At 50.8% G+C, this 16364-nt stretch overlaps 1 protein-coding gene across 5 annotated transcripts in view; it reads left to right on the forward strand.

The window, feature by feature from the left end:
* Positions 1-1614: 1614 nt before the first annotated feature.
* Positions 1615-16364, forward strand: part of DIP2C (disco interacting protein 2 homolog C) — a 305520-nt gene continuing 290770 nt past the window's right edge. For all 5 annotated transcript variants that reach the window (XM_052651231.1, XM_052651232.1, XM_052651235.1 and 2 more), the window contains exon 1: positions 1615-1763. In XM_052651231.1, the coding sequence (XP_052507191.1) occupies positions 1679-1763 (85 nt within the window). In that variant the 5' untranslated portion in view covers positions 1615-1678. The remainder of the gene's footprint in view (positions 1764-16364) is intronic.

Raw genomic sequence — 16364 nt, forward strand, 5'->3', positions numbered from 1 at the left:
ATGCGAAGAGTTGACTCAGTGGAAAAGACCCTGATGCTGGGAGGGATTGGAGGCAGGAGGAGAAGGGGACAACAGAGGATGAGATGGCTGGATGGCATCACCGAGTTGATGGATCTGAGTTTGAGTGAACTCTGGGAGTTGGTAGTGTACAGGGAGGGCTGGCCTGCTGTGATTCGTGGGGTCACAAAGAGTCGGACAGGACTGAGGACTGAACTGAATGAGAAGGATAAACAGAGGCCAAGAAGATGAGGGCAGAGATAAGCAGATAAGGTAGTGGGAGGACGGGTGTGAGGAGGAGAGGTTTTCCTAGGGTTGATATTAGGGACGCCTAGGATTCTGAGGGTGGAGAAGGGAGCACTTGGGTGAAGGCTACCAGGTCTTCAGGAACCAGCGCCTGGGGGTGTGTGTCAGGGGGTGGTTGTGGGTTGGGGCCAGGCAGTGGAGGGACTGGAGTGTCCGATCAGAGGGTGGATGTGTATTCAGTGGATAGCACAGGAAGTACTGAATTTCCTGTTTTTGAAAGGAATAAATGCCACTGAAATGCCACTGTTTCTCCGGAGCCAACTTAGGTCACTCTCGCGCCACAGGGTCAAGCAGTTGGCGGTGAGGGAACCACCAGCAGGCCGTGAGGATGCCCCGGGCCTGCAGGAGGGGCTGAATTGTGGGAGGGGAGTCGGGTGACAGTGACCCGCAAGAGCCTCGAGGGGCCCAGGGATCAGAGGCTGCGCGAAGACCGAGGAGGACAGACTCCGGATTCTTCCTAGCCTCGCTCCCTGGGAGAATGGTGGAAGCCACCAGAAGCCAGGAGGAGGGGCTGGTGTGCGGATTCTGGGTTTGGGGGCGTCTGGGCGAGGTTATTCAGGTGGACAGTCGGAGGGGTGAGCTGGCTGCCCCAGACGGCCAGGACTGGAGGCCCAGTCTGCTGATGCCCGAGAGGTGACAGCGCTGCGGTGGCAGCGGGAGAGACGGGAGACCTGCCGGGAACCGGGCCCCGGCAGAGGACGCGCTGGGGGCGGGCGTGCGCGCGGTCTGCCCGCGCACGTGGGGATCTGGGACACCCCACCTCCTCGGCCTCACGGTGGGGCCTGAGCCGAGGCCGAGCCCTGATTGTGGCCCCAGGGCCTACAGCTGCGGGAGTTAGGATCCTCCAACCCGGGCCTCTTTCCACGGCCCCTGTCCCCAACCCACAGGCGCATTTATTAAAAAAAAAAAAAAAAATCAGCCCGCAAAGACCAGGAACGGAGAGGCTGGTTCTCCAGCCGGTCATTTTCTGCCTCGGGCCCGGGGAGGGCGGGGGCCGGGCTGGGCGGGGAGGTCCGTTGCGCCGGGGCGCGCGCCAGGGCCCCGGGAGCGCGCCCCGCCCCCGTCCCCGCCGTGCGCGCGCCCCGCCCCCCGGTGTGTGCGCGCGCCCCGCCCCGCCCCTCTCCTCCGAGTGCGCGCCCTCGCCTCGCGCGCGCTCCGCGGAGCCGCCGGTGCAGCGGGGCGAGCGCGCTCCGGGCGGGCCGGGGGCGCGGGCGCGGGGCCGGCGAGCCGGGGCGCGCGGGGGAGGCGCCGGGGAGGAGCGCGCTGCGCCGCCGCCCGGCCTGCCGCCGCTCGGTGCGGGTCCGCGGGGCGCGAGGAGCGGCGAGACCGCGGCCTGGAACAAAGGGAGGCCGGCGCGGGCGGGGGCGGCGCGAGCATGGCGGACCGCAGCCTGGAGGGCATGGCGCTGCCCCTGGAGGTGCGCGCCCGGCTGGCCGAGCTGGAGCTGGAGCTGTCGGAAGGTAACAGGCCCGGCGCTCGGCCGGCCGCGCTGTCACGGGGCCCGGGAGGGCGGGGGTCCCGGCGCAGGGCGAGAAGCGGCCCCCGCCCTGCGGCTCTGCGTCGTCCGCCGCGGCCCCGGCGCCGGGGACCGGTGGGGCCTGGGGGTTTCTGGGGGTCCGGGGCTGAAGGGCGGGCCCGTGGCTTGGGGCGCAGGGCGAGCCTCGGGCCGGGGGCGCAGGACGGGCCTGGGGCTTGGGACGCAGGGCAGGCCCGGGCCGGGGGCTCAGGGCGCGACGCGGGCTGGGGGCGCCGCTGGGGCCGCAGGACGGGCCGCGGGCCGGGGGCGCAGGGCGGGCCGCGGGCCGGGGCGGCCTCGCGCGCGGCCTGGTGGACCGGGCTGTGTCCTTGGTGCGCGTCCGAGCGCTGCCCACCGCGGCCGGGCCGGGGGCGGTTCCGCGACGCGCGGCCTGAGGCGCCGCGGGCCTGGTTCTAATGCGAAACTTGTCGTTGGACTTGAGGGTCTGACCGCGGGGTCCGCGGCGTCCGGCCTGGACCGGCCAGCACCGCTATTGTTTCCGTGCGCTGGACGCGAAGGTTGGCTGGAACTGGAGAGCCCCCTCCCTCAGGCCGGGTCTGTGCCGCGTTCCCAGCGGCTCACGCTTCCAGTTTGTGACAGATTCGCTACAGTGATTTCATGGAGTGTTATATACGGTTTCTTATTTTCTTTTAAGGCCGGGATCATGTGCTCAGCTGTCATAAGTTTTAGATTGGGGTTTGCTGTGTCTTTTTATAAAACCCACTAAAGTTCCGAAATCTTGAATGTTGACTATAGATTTAGAATGCACCCGGCTCACCCTGGGAAGGCCACTAATACACTCGGGGTGGAGAGGCCATGTCCTCTCAAATTTATATTTGGAGCAGTTTAGTAGTGAACTCGTGTGTGTGTGTGTGTGTGTGTGTGTGTGTGTGTGTGTAACGGTTTTGTGGGGCTGGCAGTCAGAAAGTAGATTCATAGGTGCCAGTTTTCATCAGCTGGGAGAAACTGGTGTTGACCTGATGTTTTCCCTTTTAACACTTTCAGGGGGGAAGAAGGTGGTAAAGGTGGGGGCCTGGGTGAGGTGTCTCTTCAGATGGTGCCCTCTGGAAGGCTCCTGTTTCATGTTCGGGATCCTTCGGGGCTCTGTGATGCTCAGCTGTCCCACAGGAGATGTTTCCTGGACTCTGCTCAGCAGCCGCTGTCTGAGGGGCTGCAGGCACTGCTGGACCTCAGTGCCGAGCTCAGCTGGGGAGCAGAGCTTAGTCCACACTGGTGGGTAAGGAGTTCTGTGTGGACAGGTGGCTTGGAGGGGTGCAGGACCCACTAGAGAATATTTGCCCAAGTTCTTTGGCTTCATCACTGCTCACATGGGTTCTTCTCCCCTGCCCCCTACCCGCCACAGCTCTGCACCACAGCTGTGCTGTTTACAACACCCTATCCTTCCTGCCTTGTCTCCAAACAAGCTCTTCTGCTCTATCTGCCTCATCCTGATGTTGTGTCAGTATGCCCCTGTGCAGCCTCTGAACTGACCAGAATCCCTCCGCCTCCCCAGTCAGCCTGGACTGGGCTCTCACCTTGCTTCTGCCTGTCTGGGACAGTGTGTGGCCCCTGGTGGGAGGGGCTGGTGTGAACGTGGACAGAACACACTCACTTGCTGGGTGGCAGTTACCGGTCACCCTCAGTCACTCCTAGACTGTGTCCCTGTTGCCCAGAGGATGGCAAAGCATGTGCTCAGTCTGGTTCTCTGTGAATACCTTGTGTCCTTGCAGATTTTAAAAAGGGTTTAATGAATTTTTATTGAGTGTCAGGACAGAGGAAGGGTCGTGTGTTTGCATGCTCGAATCATATTACTGTTTCTCCCTCTCTAAACCTCCCTAGGCCTGGCTGGAACACCCAAGAGAGGAGAGGGTTGTTGCTGTGACTGCCCAGCGTGAGCCACCCCCCTACTCCCCTTTAGCTGTGTCATGTTTGACTTGTGTTGTCTGCATTGGGTTGATTGGGTCTCTCTTTAAGGTCATTTGGAATTTTGTGTATTGTGACCATGTAGTATAGTTTTACTGGCTTAAACTAGATTAATCAACTTGCTTTTCAATATTGTTTACCAGAAACCAAAGAATATGAAAGGATCAGAAATTTTTGTCTCTTTACATTTCGGAACTTAAAAATCCCCCACCGTATCCACTTGCAAAGCGAAAACTTAAAACAACTTTTAATGCTGAATTGAGAGTATTGCTTTCATATTTATCTTCAATCAGGATTCACATGAAGAGAATTCTTTAAGTTAGTCATCATTTTATTAAAAGGTTAGAGAATACTGTGGAAACGTGTGTGGACTTTCCAGCGCTCAGTTCTTACAGAGGCGCATGGAAAGCAGTCCCGTTTTCAGCACATAATGTAGGCTGAAAAACCAGAGTAGCTCTTCTCTCAGTGTTCCTACGTGGCCTGCCAGCCGCGAATGGTTGTGTGTAATCTAGATCAGTAGGTGCTGGTCCAGCTTTGGTTTGCCCTGTCTGCTGTGCTGTTACAGACACTGATGTTCTGTTTTATGGGTCACTGTTGGGTGCAGGGTTGCAGATTGACTTCTTGGCTGCAGAACTCATATTTCCACTTTCCTGCCCTGCTGGTTGCCCCCTCTTTTCTTTCCACTGTCTGTTGCTGTCCGGTGCTTCCCCTCGGGACGCTGGGCTCCTCTCCCCGAAGAACTAGTGCCAGCAAAGAACAGGAGCTCTCTGTGGGGAGAGGCGTCTGATCCTTGCGTCTGGGGGAGTCTTGGGGGCCAGGAGGATGCTTGGCACTGAATGTGAGATGGAGAGGAAGCTGGTGAGCTGGCTGGTTGCTGGGGGCCAGGTGGGGTGATGGAGGCTCTTTTCCCCACACACTTTTCCCTGAATCATTTTTTTCTTCCCTCTCTTCCCCCCCCTTTCCCTTCATTCTTGCCTTTTGGAATCATGCATTTTTTTCTCTTTGGCTTTAAGAGGGCCACTAAGTAGGTAATTTGTGAATAAACAGTATTTGGCTTAAAGGAAAACTTTAAATGGAAACATCAGCAAAGCAGAGCAGAAAGAGAAAATTTCTCAATAAAGGGACTCATGTCTTACTAAAAAAATTAGCTGTTGATTGAAATTCAGCAATACATTTCTCTGTTAGCTGATGGTTTGTGTCCTGGGCTATGCACACCCTGGACTTGCAGCTCTAGACGATCTCATCCCACTCTTTCAGCAGTGGTTGCATTCTTATTTTGGTAGGACTTTGGGAAATTGCCTTGTGATGCAGCCTGTGAAAACCGTGACGTTTGCAGAAGAGACATCTGTTAGCTTTATACTTTGTGGTTTTGATTGTGAGTGTGCCTACTGACTTCCTAACTCTTGCTTATGGGAGTTACTAAGTCTGTAAGGTCCTGAATTCCTGCAACTAGCAGTTATGTTTTATAATTGACTCCAACTTAACGTTTTCTAGTAAGTTCGAAACTGCCCAAGGGAGGTGGTGGGTGCCATCAGTTCATTGTACTGGTCAAGGAATCAGTCTTTTTAAGTTAGAGATGAGTAGTTCACATGCAGCTGGCATAATCCTGTAAAATTGTAAAGAGATGGCCAGTTGGAAGGTTCGTAGGTTGGGGGCAGGTGTCTTCAGGGCTGCCAGCACACAGTCGCAGATGCACCCAGCTCTGCGGCCGGCCTGAGCTCCATCCCCTGCAGCCCCAGCTGTTCTTGGCGGTGCCTGTGACTGCAGAGCTGGCTCCCCGAGCTGAAGTCTGGGACCACCTTCCACGGGTGGGGGAAGGAGACCACTGTCTCTCATGCAATCCAAACATTCTCCTCATTGAAAGGAAACAGGGGGCTCTGAAAAACAAGTGTGTGAAAAAATGTTTTCTTCCAGAGTCTCACTGATAACTTGTCACTGGGAGGGGAGGAAGGAAGGGGGTGCAGATTCAGGGAGTGACAGCTGAGCTGCTGCACCTGCAGTCAGTCCTCACGCAGTTAATAGAGCCCGTTACCTTTGGGGCGGCATGTCAGTGCTGGTCCTGGGAGCTGGAGTCCTTGGCTTTATGAATCTAAAATAAAAGATTATTACCTGAATTACAGATATTTACAAAATGGCAGCACTGATATGGGTGGGATGTGAAATGTGTGGACTTGAGTTTTAAGAGTTGTTCAGACTTATGAAAATTGTTACATTTGAATGTCCTTTTCTTGAGTAAATATAGATGTCAGGTTTAGCTGGGAAGGTAAAGGCACATATTCAAGGCCCTAATGTGTAAGGTTGATCCCAGCGCTCAGAAGGTATTTATGGTGCTGTAGTCACACTTAGAGCTGAATGCCGTGAGGTCACAGCTGTAACAGTGACTATTTTGTTTCATTCTGGGCCCACTGGCTTTATATTCTTGTTATGGTTTGGAGGCTACAGGCTGTTGGATGTTATGAGTCACTTTTTGCCTTCCTCCTCCCAGCCTTTTTCAAATGAGAAGTCTCTTTTTTTAGAGCTGATTTTTTTTTTTTTTTTTAAGCAGTGATTTATGGGACGAGTTGTAGCATTCTTCTGAATTGTGGAGAGAATGTATTGGAAAATCTTCGTTTTGATGTTATGTATATGGACTGACTCACCAGTTCAAATCCTAGTCATATTAAGGTTCTCATAATTACTCAGGCATCTTCCTAAAATCAGATGCTTGCCTGCAGGTATTGGCTAGGTTTTGCACATCAGTGTTTTTCCTGGAACAGGGGACACTTCATCTGCTGTAACATGGCAGGCACCTTGGGTAACATGATGGGCTCCGGCCGCTGTTGACGGTTCCCGTCCTCCAATCTCTTCGTCTGTATCCCTCTGCTTTCAAGGTTGCCAGTGTTGATTTTCCTTCTTCTCAGTCTTTTTGTGCTCCCTACAGAGGTCACCTGCTGTCATTGCCTGTGCACCTTTCTTTCTGCTGAGAGGGTCAAAAGCTTGTGACGTCTCAGAAGCAGCAGTTGCATCAATTTGTTGGTGATGATAATACATAGGTCTCTCGAAGGGGAGACTCTTAAGTGGGAATTCATATGTGAGAACACAGGAGTGGGGCTTGTACATATATGGCCCTTTCGTCAGGACTCAATGCGGTATTAATGTTCATAAGCACTTAAAGACCAGTAAAGCGGGGAAGGGCTGAGATGTTGGGCTGTAAAGTCAACGACAACAAGCAGCCTTCTTTTGGGGGAGGGGACTGGGGAGGTGGCTCTTTAGTTTTGCTGCTGCTGAATATTGTGCAAAATGAAATGTGCTCTGAGAATCACAAATTGAGATCCTTCTTTACCAAGCATTTTGTGTGATAGGTATGAGAAGTCAGGGGAAAAAAAGACCCAAGATAGTGAGCACAGAAGCAGTCTGTGATTGATAGTGTTAAACAGATCTTTCCCTTCTGGGCTGCTGGTTTTTAAATCATATTTTTTTGCTTATTAGGTTGGAAACTTTCTGTGTCCCCATGAAAAGATTGAAAACTGCCTGCCAGATCCAAATCAGTTCTGTCAGCACCAGAGACAGAAATTCTTTGCCATACTTGTCTGCAGTTATGCACAATTAGAATTTTTTTTACTGAATTATCTGGTTCGTCAAGTCAGGTATTTTCCTGTTTTTTTTTTTTTTTAATTATAGGAATACTAAAACTTTTTAAAATTATGAAGTAAAGAATTCATATGTAAATATTGGTCCGGTTCAGTGTGGGCTGGTTCATACCCCCAGACTCAGGTCTGAGCCGCTGGCCGAGGAGGGAGGTAGTTCGTGCATCTGACTTCCCTGTGGCCGCTTGGTGCTGGGCAGGGACGCTTTCTCCTAAAACCACAAGCAGTCTCTCGTGTCCTGACCACGTGTCTTACCAGTGTAGCTCGCCATGTGTCAGGCATTTATGAAACGTCCTGTTAGTGGGGAGAGACCCACCCATCCCAGTTTCCGTGCTGCCCGGTCTTAATCCTGCCTTCGTGGCTTTGTTTTGGCTGTTCTCTTCTGTTGGCAGAGCCTCCTGTCAGGACTTCTTCACTCTCGGGAAAATCATGAGCACCCGCTTAGAGCCATGTCCCGTTTCTGGCCCGAGTGTGATGTCGCTGAGAAGATGAGGGTGACGTGGCTCCAGTGAAGGGGGGGGTGGTGTGTGTGGCTCCAGCTGACGCTTCCGCGACAGTTTACCTGAAATGAGAAGTATAAACTGTGTTGCTAATTAACCTTATCAGAAGATTCTAGGTCTTTATGAGTAAAGTAATATAAGTAAAGATTACGTGCTTTGTTGCAACTAGAGCACATCAGGTCATATCAGTGTCACGAAGACACAGATGACAAGATCTGTATCTACAGGATCGCGCCTTCACAGAGGGTGAGAGCCGTAGCAAAGCCCAGTGGTGTCAGTGGCCAGAATGGGTGATTTGGAGTTGGCCAGACGCGTTAGGAAGGACGGGTTCACCCCAGAGCCATTGGTCTCGGGGGCTGGATTTAGTGGAGGGGGCACGGAAAGCACCAAGTCCATGTTTCACTCGTGGGTGACCTTCTGTGCTTCCCGAGCCTCTTTGGGTCTTTCTCTAAGTCTTATTTGTGGAGATTTGTGTGCAGATCTTGAGAATTGTCATGTATGTCCTCTGTGGAGTCTTCCTCCAGATCTTCATGTGTGGGGAGGGTGTCCCCCGCTGTCAGATCGGGTTAAGGACCCTGCCTTTGGGACAGTTGTGGCGATCAGTGATACAGCCAGAGTGTCTGCTCCGTAAACATCCATCCCCGCACTTCCCCCGAGGCGCTGTCACTGGGCCAGGGTTTCCCAGCCCCTCCTTTGTCTCTGTGGTTTGAGTTACAGGGATTGTGAGAGCGGCCCTGGGAGAAAAGCAGGGGGCCCAGTGTGGGTGGGGAGTGTGGGGTGGGGAGGGCGTCTCTTAATAGTTGCTGCCTGGACACTTACCCTGCCTGGGGCAGCTTCAGAGCTGTGAGGCCTCTTTTTTTTTTTTTTTTTTAATGATAAATCTTCCTTTCTGGTGGACTCTCTGTGTCAATACCCCTGGAAACCCCCTTTTCAACCCTTTTACTTTTCAAGAGAAAAGGAAGGGTGTCCTAGGTCAGACTCCAGCCCAGGTGTGTCTGCCAAGGACGACCTGTTAGGTCACAGTCATTGAATCCGGGACCATGTGTGGATCTCCGCTCAGAGTGCTTCCCGGCGCCTCGTGAAGGCAAGGCTGACCTCCACCGGCCCTGACTCTGGAATCTTCCTCCTGGAGCTGCATGTTCCCCCAGCCCTCAGTGTGTGTGGAGAGGGCTCAGCTAGCTAGCTTCTCCTCGTTTCCCACGACAGAGGACGTGTATGCCACTACGGGCCGCACAGGTGGGGCTGCGTGAGCCCGGGCAGCTCTGAGAGGGCAAGTCAGAATCAGGCTCGCTGTGGCCCTGACGCCGGGGCTCGGTGCACCCCCCACCCCTCCGCCCAGCACTCACCACAGGGCCTGGGCTTTTACCCTTTACAGTCACCTGGGGTTATGTCGGTGGTTCCGTGTGGGTTTGTGAGTGTGAGTGGGCTCTTCTCATCGGTTTTCGTAAGCTGCTTCTCTCTTCCCTCCTGGCTGCGCTAGGTCTTTGTTGCTGCCTGCAGGCTTTCTCTGGTTGTGGTGCGTGGGCTTCTCCCTGCGGTGGCTTCAGTGGCTGTGGAGCTCAGGCTGTAGGGCGTGCAGGCTTAGCTGGGGTGTGGGCATGTGGGATCTTCCTGAACCAGGGATTGAACCCTTATTCCCTGCTTTGGAGGCAGATTCTTAACCACTGGACCACCAGGGAGCCTTTGTGCTTCAGTGAAACCTAAGCTGGTTCTTTTAAAATAAAAACTGGAGATAATCTGAAGTGCCTCCCCCACCCCCCTGCCATGAACTTGTGTGTGTGTGTGTGTGTGTGTGTGTGTGTGTGTGTGTGAAGTCTCTCAGTTGTGTCTGACTCTTTGTGACCCTGTGGAAACTATACAATGCATGGAACTCTCCAGGCCAGAATACTGGAGTGGGTAAGCCTTGCCCTTCTCCCAACCCAAAGTTATGTATAATAACTATTAATACTTGAGTAACAGCAAGTAATAGGATGGAGCTGTGTATGGATGTGTGCTCAGCTTCTTCTGACTCTTTTCCTCCCCGTGGACTGGAGCCCATTAGACTCCTCTGTCCATGGGATTCTCCGAGCAAGAATACTGGAGTCGATTGCCATGTCCTCCCCCAGTGGATCTTCCCAACCCAGGGACTGAACCCAGGTGTCCTGCATCTCCTGCATTGCAGGTGGATTTTTTACCCCGAGCCACATGGGAAGCCCATAAGGTAATCTTTAAGGAGCTGTTTAAGCAAGGGTGCAATTCCACTAAACTTAAGTCATTAAAAAACACCTATTTAAGTCCAAGGAAAAATCAACTTGCCAGGGTGGAAACTTTTTTACTATGTACATTGTAATGTATCTCAGGCCCACACTTTACTGTTGCAGTGCTGTGTCCTGTAGGGACATTCTGTCAACATGAGATTTGGTGTTTGGGTGGTTTTGTTGTTTCATTCTGCTGTTAGCTCAAGTGAATACAGTCTTACTGCAAATAGTGGGGCTAGTCCTCCCCCACCAAGCCCCAAAATGACTTGGAACAAATGAGAAATAGCACTTGGAGTCATTTTGCTGTTGATACCAGAGTCCAGACTTGAAGAATTTTTTTTACTTGTACGTAAGTTAATATGAAAAGAAAGTAGAATTCTGCCTCCTCTGTTTCTATGGTGATGAATTATTATTTAGCTGTTACACTGGTAAGGAATAATATAGGCATCTGTAATGCCTGTTGGTGTTTTAGAATTTCTTCCCTGTTATTTGTAAGACCTGGCTCTGGACACAGGGATGAAGATAACGTTGATTTTGCTTGTTTCCTTCATGACTTGTTGAATTTGACACAGGTAGGATTCTGGTTGAAATCTCTCCTTTATGGAAAGTGTCTTAAATAAAACACACTTTCTGAAAGTGTTGTGCAATGTTCTATCTCCCATGGATGCAGAGGAACAGAGCCTTGGGGAAGGAATGTGGGCAGAGGTTCTTTGGAGGGACTGCCATTCTGCAGGTGACAAGTGTCTACTGTGGCAGGTGCTTTGCACAGGAAGTAAACTCGTGGACTGGCTGTGTGAGTGGGGTTGTAGGGCAGTCTGACCACTATCACTCACTCTTTCTGTTTAAGATTTATTTTTCGGCTGTGATGGGTCTTCGTTGCTGCGTGCAGACTTCCTTCAGATGCAGGAAGCAGGGGCTCCCCTTCGTTGTGGTGTGTGGGCTTCTCTTGTTGTGAAGCAAGGGCTCCAGGGTACACGGGGCTCAGGAGCTGTGGCTCATGGACTCTTGTAGTTGTGGTGCATGGGCTTAGTTACCTGCAGCATGTGAGATCTTCCCAGACCAGGGATCAACCTGGTGTCCCTTGCATTTCAAGGCGGATTCTTAACCACTGGACCACCAGGGATTCCCTGTCAGTTATTCTCGAAAGATGATGTGAGGTGGGAGCAGTATTTAGAACACTAGCATTTCTTGAATAGAAGAGATGAAATAAACCTTGTATATCTCATGGTGTCTTAAGGCTTTCAGCTGCTTTCATGTTGACATTTTTTTACTCCTTTGAAAGTATTTTCTAGGAAAATGAAATTAGCTTCTTTGTATAGATGAGGAGACTTCAAACGAATAGAAACTCACGAGCTCTAGAATATTGGCTTCGTGACACATTTCCACCATCACGAGTTAACTGAACCATTGGGTCGCTTTCTTCTGAAGCAGGATGGGGACCCCGTCTTCTATGAGATCAGCAGCAGGAGCTCTGGAGTCCGGGGGGCTTCTAGGAGGGTGAGCAGTGGGCAGCCTCCTCCCCAGCAGCCTGTTCCTGTCAGAGAAAATCATTCATCTTTCCCTTGCACAGGGTTGTAATGGGTGGAGGCTTACGCTGCACATTTTCTTTGCTGTCTGCCTCTAAATTTATATTTAAGATTGAATCTGTCATCTAGGGGATGGATATGTGGGTGTTCACCATACACTTCTGTTTTCTGTATGTTTGAAATGTTCCTGTTTCTCGTGGAAGATGAACAGCATCCTTTAGAATCAGGAGACTGGATCAGGTTCATCAGAAATCTTCATCGTTTTGGTCAAGAGATGATGCTGTTAATTCTTGTGTTGTTTCCTGGAAAAATATTTTACTTGAGCTTCCAGGAATAACCTCTTCAGTGTCTCTACAAGAGTGACCTCTCTCCGAGCTTCCTATTACTAACTAAGATGATGGCGAGTCTGTTTAAGCTGCCACCAATCACTGACAAGGTGATCAATCTTAGGTCTTTTAAGCAGAGTGCTTTTCTTCTAAGCGGAGTGCCTGTTTGATGACCTCCAGGCCTTGCAGAGATGGGGGCCATGTCTGATGGATGTGAACCACCCGCTCTTGGTCCCCAGAGAACTGGAGTTTTGTCGGGAGAAGTGGACAGTGCATAACTCGGGCTTTTAAATCAGATGTTGCAAAGTGATGTCTTTTTTTGTCATGAACAGAGCGTGTTACCTGTCTGTGGGGGAGGACACTTACATGTCTCAGGGCACCACTCCCTGATTGCTCACCTGTGCTAAGCAGTGCATCAGGTGTCTACATAGATCGCTTGTTTTTTGAAGGACGTTTGTCTCACAAAAAGGGAAGCACGTTAGCAAGCTTGCCTGGGGCCCCGTGGCTGAGTGGTGGGTGCCAGTTGGCTGGTTTGCCCTGGAAGCCCTCTCAACACCAGCCTCCTCAGTTCTGTCTCCTGACTGGACATCATCCTCATGGAGTGAGCCAGGAGTCCAGCTCACAAATGGAGTATGGAAGGAGATACCAAGTTTTTGGTATGTGTGGTGACTTCTCTTATTTATGTATTTACTTTCACATACCCTAATGATATGTTTTTTTCACCTGATGTAACAGTTAATTACCAGCCATTACTGGTACAGAGTTCCATGAAGGATATTTTGGAACCTGTAGTCTCAAAAAAGAGCCTTTGTTTTCATAACTATAATGTTCTTAATAACGTTGTTGGGATTGTGGCTTTCTTTTGTTTCTTATTTTTAGATCCTTGAGTGGAAGCTATTTAGTGATTACTCATAATTGTGAAAATAATCTAGCAATTATAGGAACTTGTTAGGACAAATCTGTGTTTTCCTTTCTTTTATGTAAATAAAAATATTAATCCAAATAAATGTTGGCAGGAATGACCATGTGGGTAAGATTTTTATGTGATGTGGCCATCTTGAGATATCTTCTCAAGACTTTTCTAGAGCACTTATCTTTATTCTCAGTACTTGAACCCTCCCCATTCCCTGATTGTTCCCATTTGAACCAGAAATTTGAATCCATGTGTCCAAGATGGCACTTGTGTGTGTGTGCACGTACTGTCGTACTGGTTTGCTGTGAGAGGGGCTGTTTGAACACTGATTTTGGACAATTTCCAGTCTTGGTCAAAAAACCTGTAACTCCTTACTGCTGCTACTGCTGGTAAGTTGCTTCAGTCGTGTCTGACTCTGTGTGACCCCATAGACGGCAGCCCACCAGGCTCCCCCATCCCTGGGATTCTCCGGGCAAGAACACTGGAGTGGGTTGCCATTTCCTTCTCCAATGCAGGAAAGTGAAAAGTGAAAGTGAAGTCATTCAGTCGAGCCCGACCCTCAGCGACCCCATGGACTGCAGCCTTCCAGGCTCCTCTGTCCATGGGATTTTCCAGGCAAGAGTACTGGAGTGGGGTGCCATTGTCTTCTCCGGTAACTCCTTACTAGTAAAGGTAAAAATTCTAGAGAACGTGGACTATTCTGTCTCCAGATCATTTTTATGTATTTATAATCACACCTGTTCTGTTAGCAATGAAGGCCATCCGTCTTGGCCTAGTTAGGCCACGCTTATAGAATTAAGGGAAACAAGATAATTTCCAGCTTGTTTTAAGTCTAAAGCTGCTAGCTATCTTCATAATAACCCAATCTTAAAAATGATACGATTAGACTTTTAGTGAATTAAGTTAATTTGGTTATCTGCGGTTGAATCATTTCACTGCATTGTGAATTAACTTTTTTTGATTTCTTCATGATATGGAGTCAGTCCAGAAGGTAGGCTGTAGCCTCAGACCAAAGCATTAACGTTGTTACTTGTAACTTGAGACCAACTCTGAGATGACAGCCATACCTTTTGTTTAGCTCCTGCTTTCTACCTTGTTCTTGAGTCCCTGTTGGTCTTCCCGTGTTCTTTCCACATCCCTGCTCCATCCTTCTTCTGTTCTGTTGTCTTTCCGATCCATTGTGGATGTGTGTGGGGGAGAGAGGGTTCTTACTGCTGTGACTTTCTGATAACCTGTGGAAAGGACTTTGTTTTTGAGCAAAACACCTCTAAATGAACCTCCAGTCACCTGAATATCATGGTTTTGTGGACTGTCTGTGGAAATTTTTAATTGTTTTTTGTGGGGTTTGGCTGACCTCTCTGCGCCACCGATTATTCCTCCCATTCTGTGTACTCAAACTCTGTAAGCCTGGTCAGCACTGTTAGATGCAAAATAATGAACAGAGCGCTGCCACACAAATGCTTTCCCCGTCATTTCAGTGTGGATTGTTTCTGCTCCTGTGGTGACCCTGAGGATTCTGGCCTTTGTTTGGAAGCATCTCACATTGGGGTGATATGAAATGTGAAATCGGCTACAATGTTGTTATCACTTACAAGCGGACAACAGATACTTTCATCTGAGCAGCAGTTGAAAATTAGGGCATGCTCAGTTTGAATGGTGGATGACATTTTTAAACAATGCATCTGGTTTTCATCATACCTTGAAAGCTGTGCTTATATTGTTTTCTGTGTTGTACTTAGAATTTCTACAGTTCCTAAAGGATATATTTACTTATTTTAAGGAGATAAATTATTTTACAGTAAAATACTCTCTGGGGATTTAGGTGGAATAGGTTTGCCATGGCTTCCCTCTGGTGGCTCAGTGGTAAAGAGTTCGCCTGTGCATTGAAGCATGTATACTATCATGTAGGGGGCGAGTTGCCAGTCTATGTTCAATGCAGGATGCAGGATGCTTGGGGCTGGTGCACGGGGATGATCCAGAGGGAGGATGTGGGGTGGGAGGTGGGAGAGGGGTTCATGTTTGGGAGCTCATGTACACCTGTGACGGATTCATGTCGATGTATGGCAAAACCAATACAGTATTGTAAAGTTAAATAAAGTAAAAAAAAAAAAAGAATCCGCCTGCTGATGCAGGATACGTGAGTTCAGTCCCTGGGTCTGGAAGATCCCCTGGAGAAGGAAATGGCAACCCACTCCAGTGTTCTTGCTTGGGAAACCCCATGGACAGAGGAGGCTGGCGGGCTACAGCCCATGGGGTCATTAAGAGTCAGACACGACTGAGTGAAGCTAACACTACCCTCTTGCACACAGGTTTGCCTTGCTGTTCACTGTTTAATACCAAATACAGTAGGCTCTTAAGTGGCTGACGTGCCACATCACCTTGCAGGTGTGTACTTGGGGGGAAGTTGTATGTGTGTAGGTGCAAACACACACATACACATGTATATATAACTGGTTCAGTCACCTTTGATTGCAAAGATGGGTAGAGATTGTTTTTACCACATGAGAGCTTTTGAATTGTTCTGTTTCTTAAGCATTTATTTCATTTGCGGTTTATTGAGTGAAGCTGTGTTAGATGCTGTGGGAGTGATGACAGCTGTTTTTATAAAGACAGGACACAAGCTGGTGGGAAGTTCAGTATCCACCAACAGTAGTTGAGAAGGGGCGCCTGTGAGGCCGTGTGGAATCAGCTGCCCAGTGAGTGGTGGCACCAGGGAGGGCTCTGAGTCAGAGGAGGGAGCGGCTGGGCACCCCCTTGTTGTGCCCAGGCATCTGTGTTTGGGGGTGCCATCCCAACCCTGCTCCCCACCTGCCTCTGGCTGAGGCGTGGGGCTGGGCTGGGCTCAGGTGGGAGGCCCGTGGGACCGTGGCACCGGAGCCTCTCCGGCTTTCAGAGGCCCGTGAGTGCTTGTTCATGTTCTCCACGTGTCCTTCCTCTCCCCCTGCCCCCTGTTTCTCCTCTGGATCTGTGCTCATGGCAAGCCCTCCAGTTGCTTCCAGCCTGGGGACCGGTGCGTATCATGAGGGACCTGCCTGTGGGGGTGGTTCCTGGGGGAGCACAATGTCCCTTTGTCTTGTGGGCCTGGGGGAGCACAGTGGCCCTGGCCCTGTGCTTGAGCTTAGGCACTTGTTCCTAGCCCCCTGCCCAGTCCCCACAGGGTAGCCCGTGGCCTGCATGCTGGGTGGCCACCTGCGGAAAGCCAGTCTGTGACTGTCACTGCCCTTGACACTTACTTGCACAGGTGGTGACACTCGGTCCCCGTGGACAGTCAGGCTTTGCTTCACCATCTGCGTGTTCTCTCCTGTGGAAAGCAGGCCATTTACTGTGGTTACCTGGGAGGCTGACTGCCTGCCCCAGCTCCCACTTTCAGAAGAGTGGTCTTGGGTGGGACCAGGGTGTGGGTCTCCAAGTGAGTTCGGTGCAGCTGGCTAGCCTGTGGGAGCTTGGGGCCTCCCCATCCACTTGGAGCTAACTGTACATTTCTTGGTACAAGA

Source organism: Budorcas taxicolor, chromosome 13, assembly GCF_023091745.1.
Source record: "Budorcas taxicolor isolate Tak-1 chromosome 13, Takin1.1, whole genome shotgun sequence".
NCBI classification, from domain to species: domain Eukaryota; kingdom Metazoa; phylum Chordata; class Mammalia; order Artiodactyla; family Bovidae; genus Budorcas; species Budorcas taxicolor.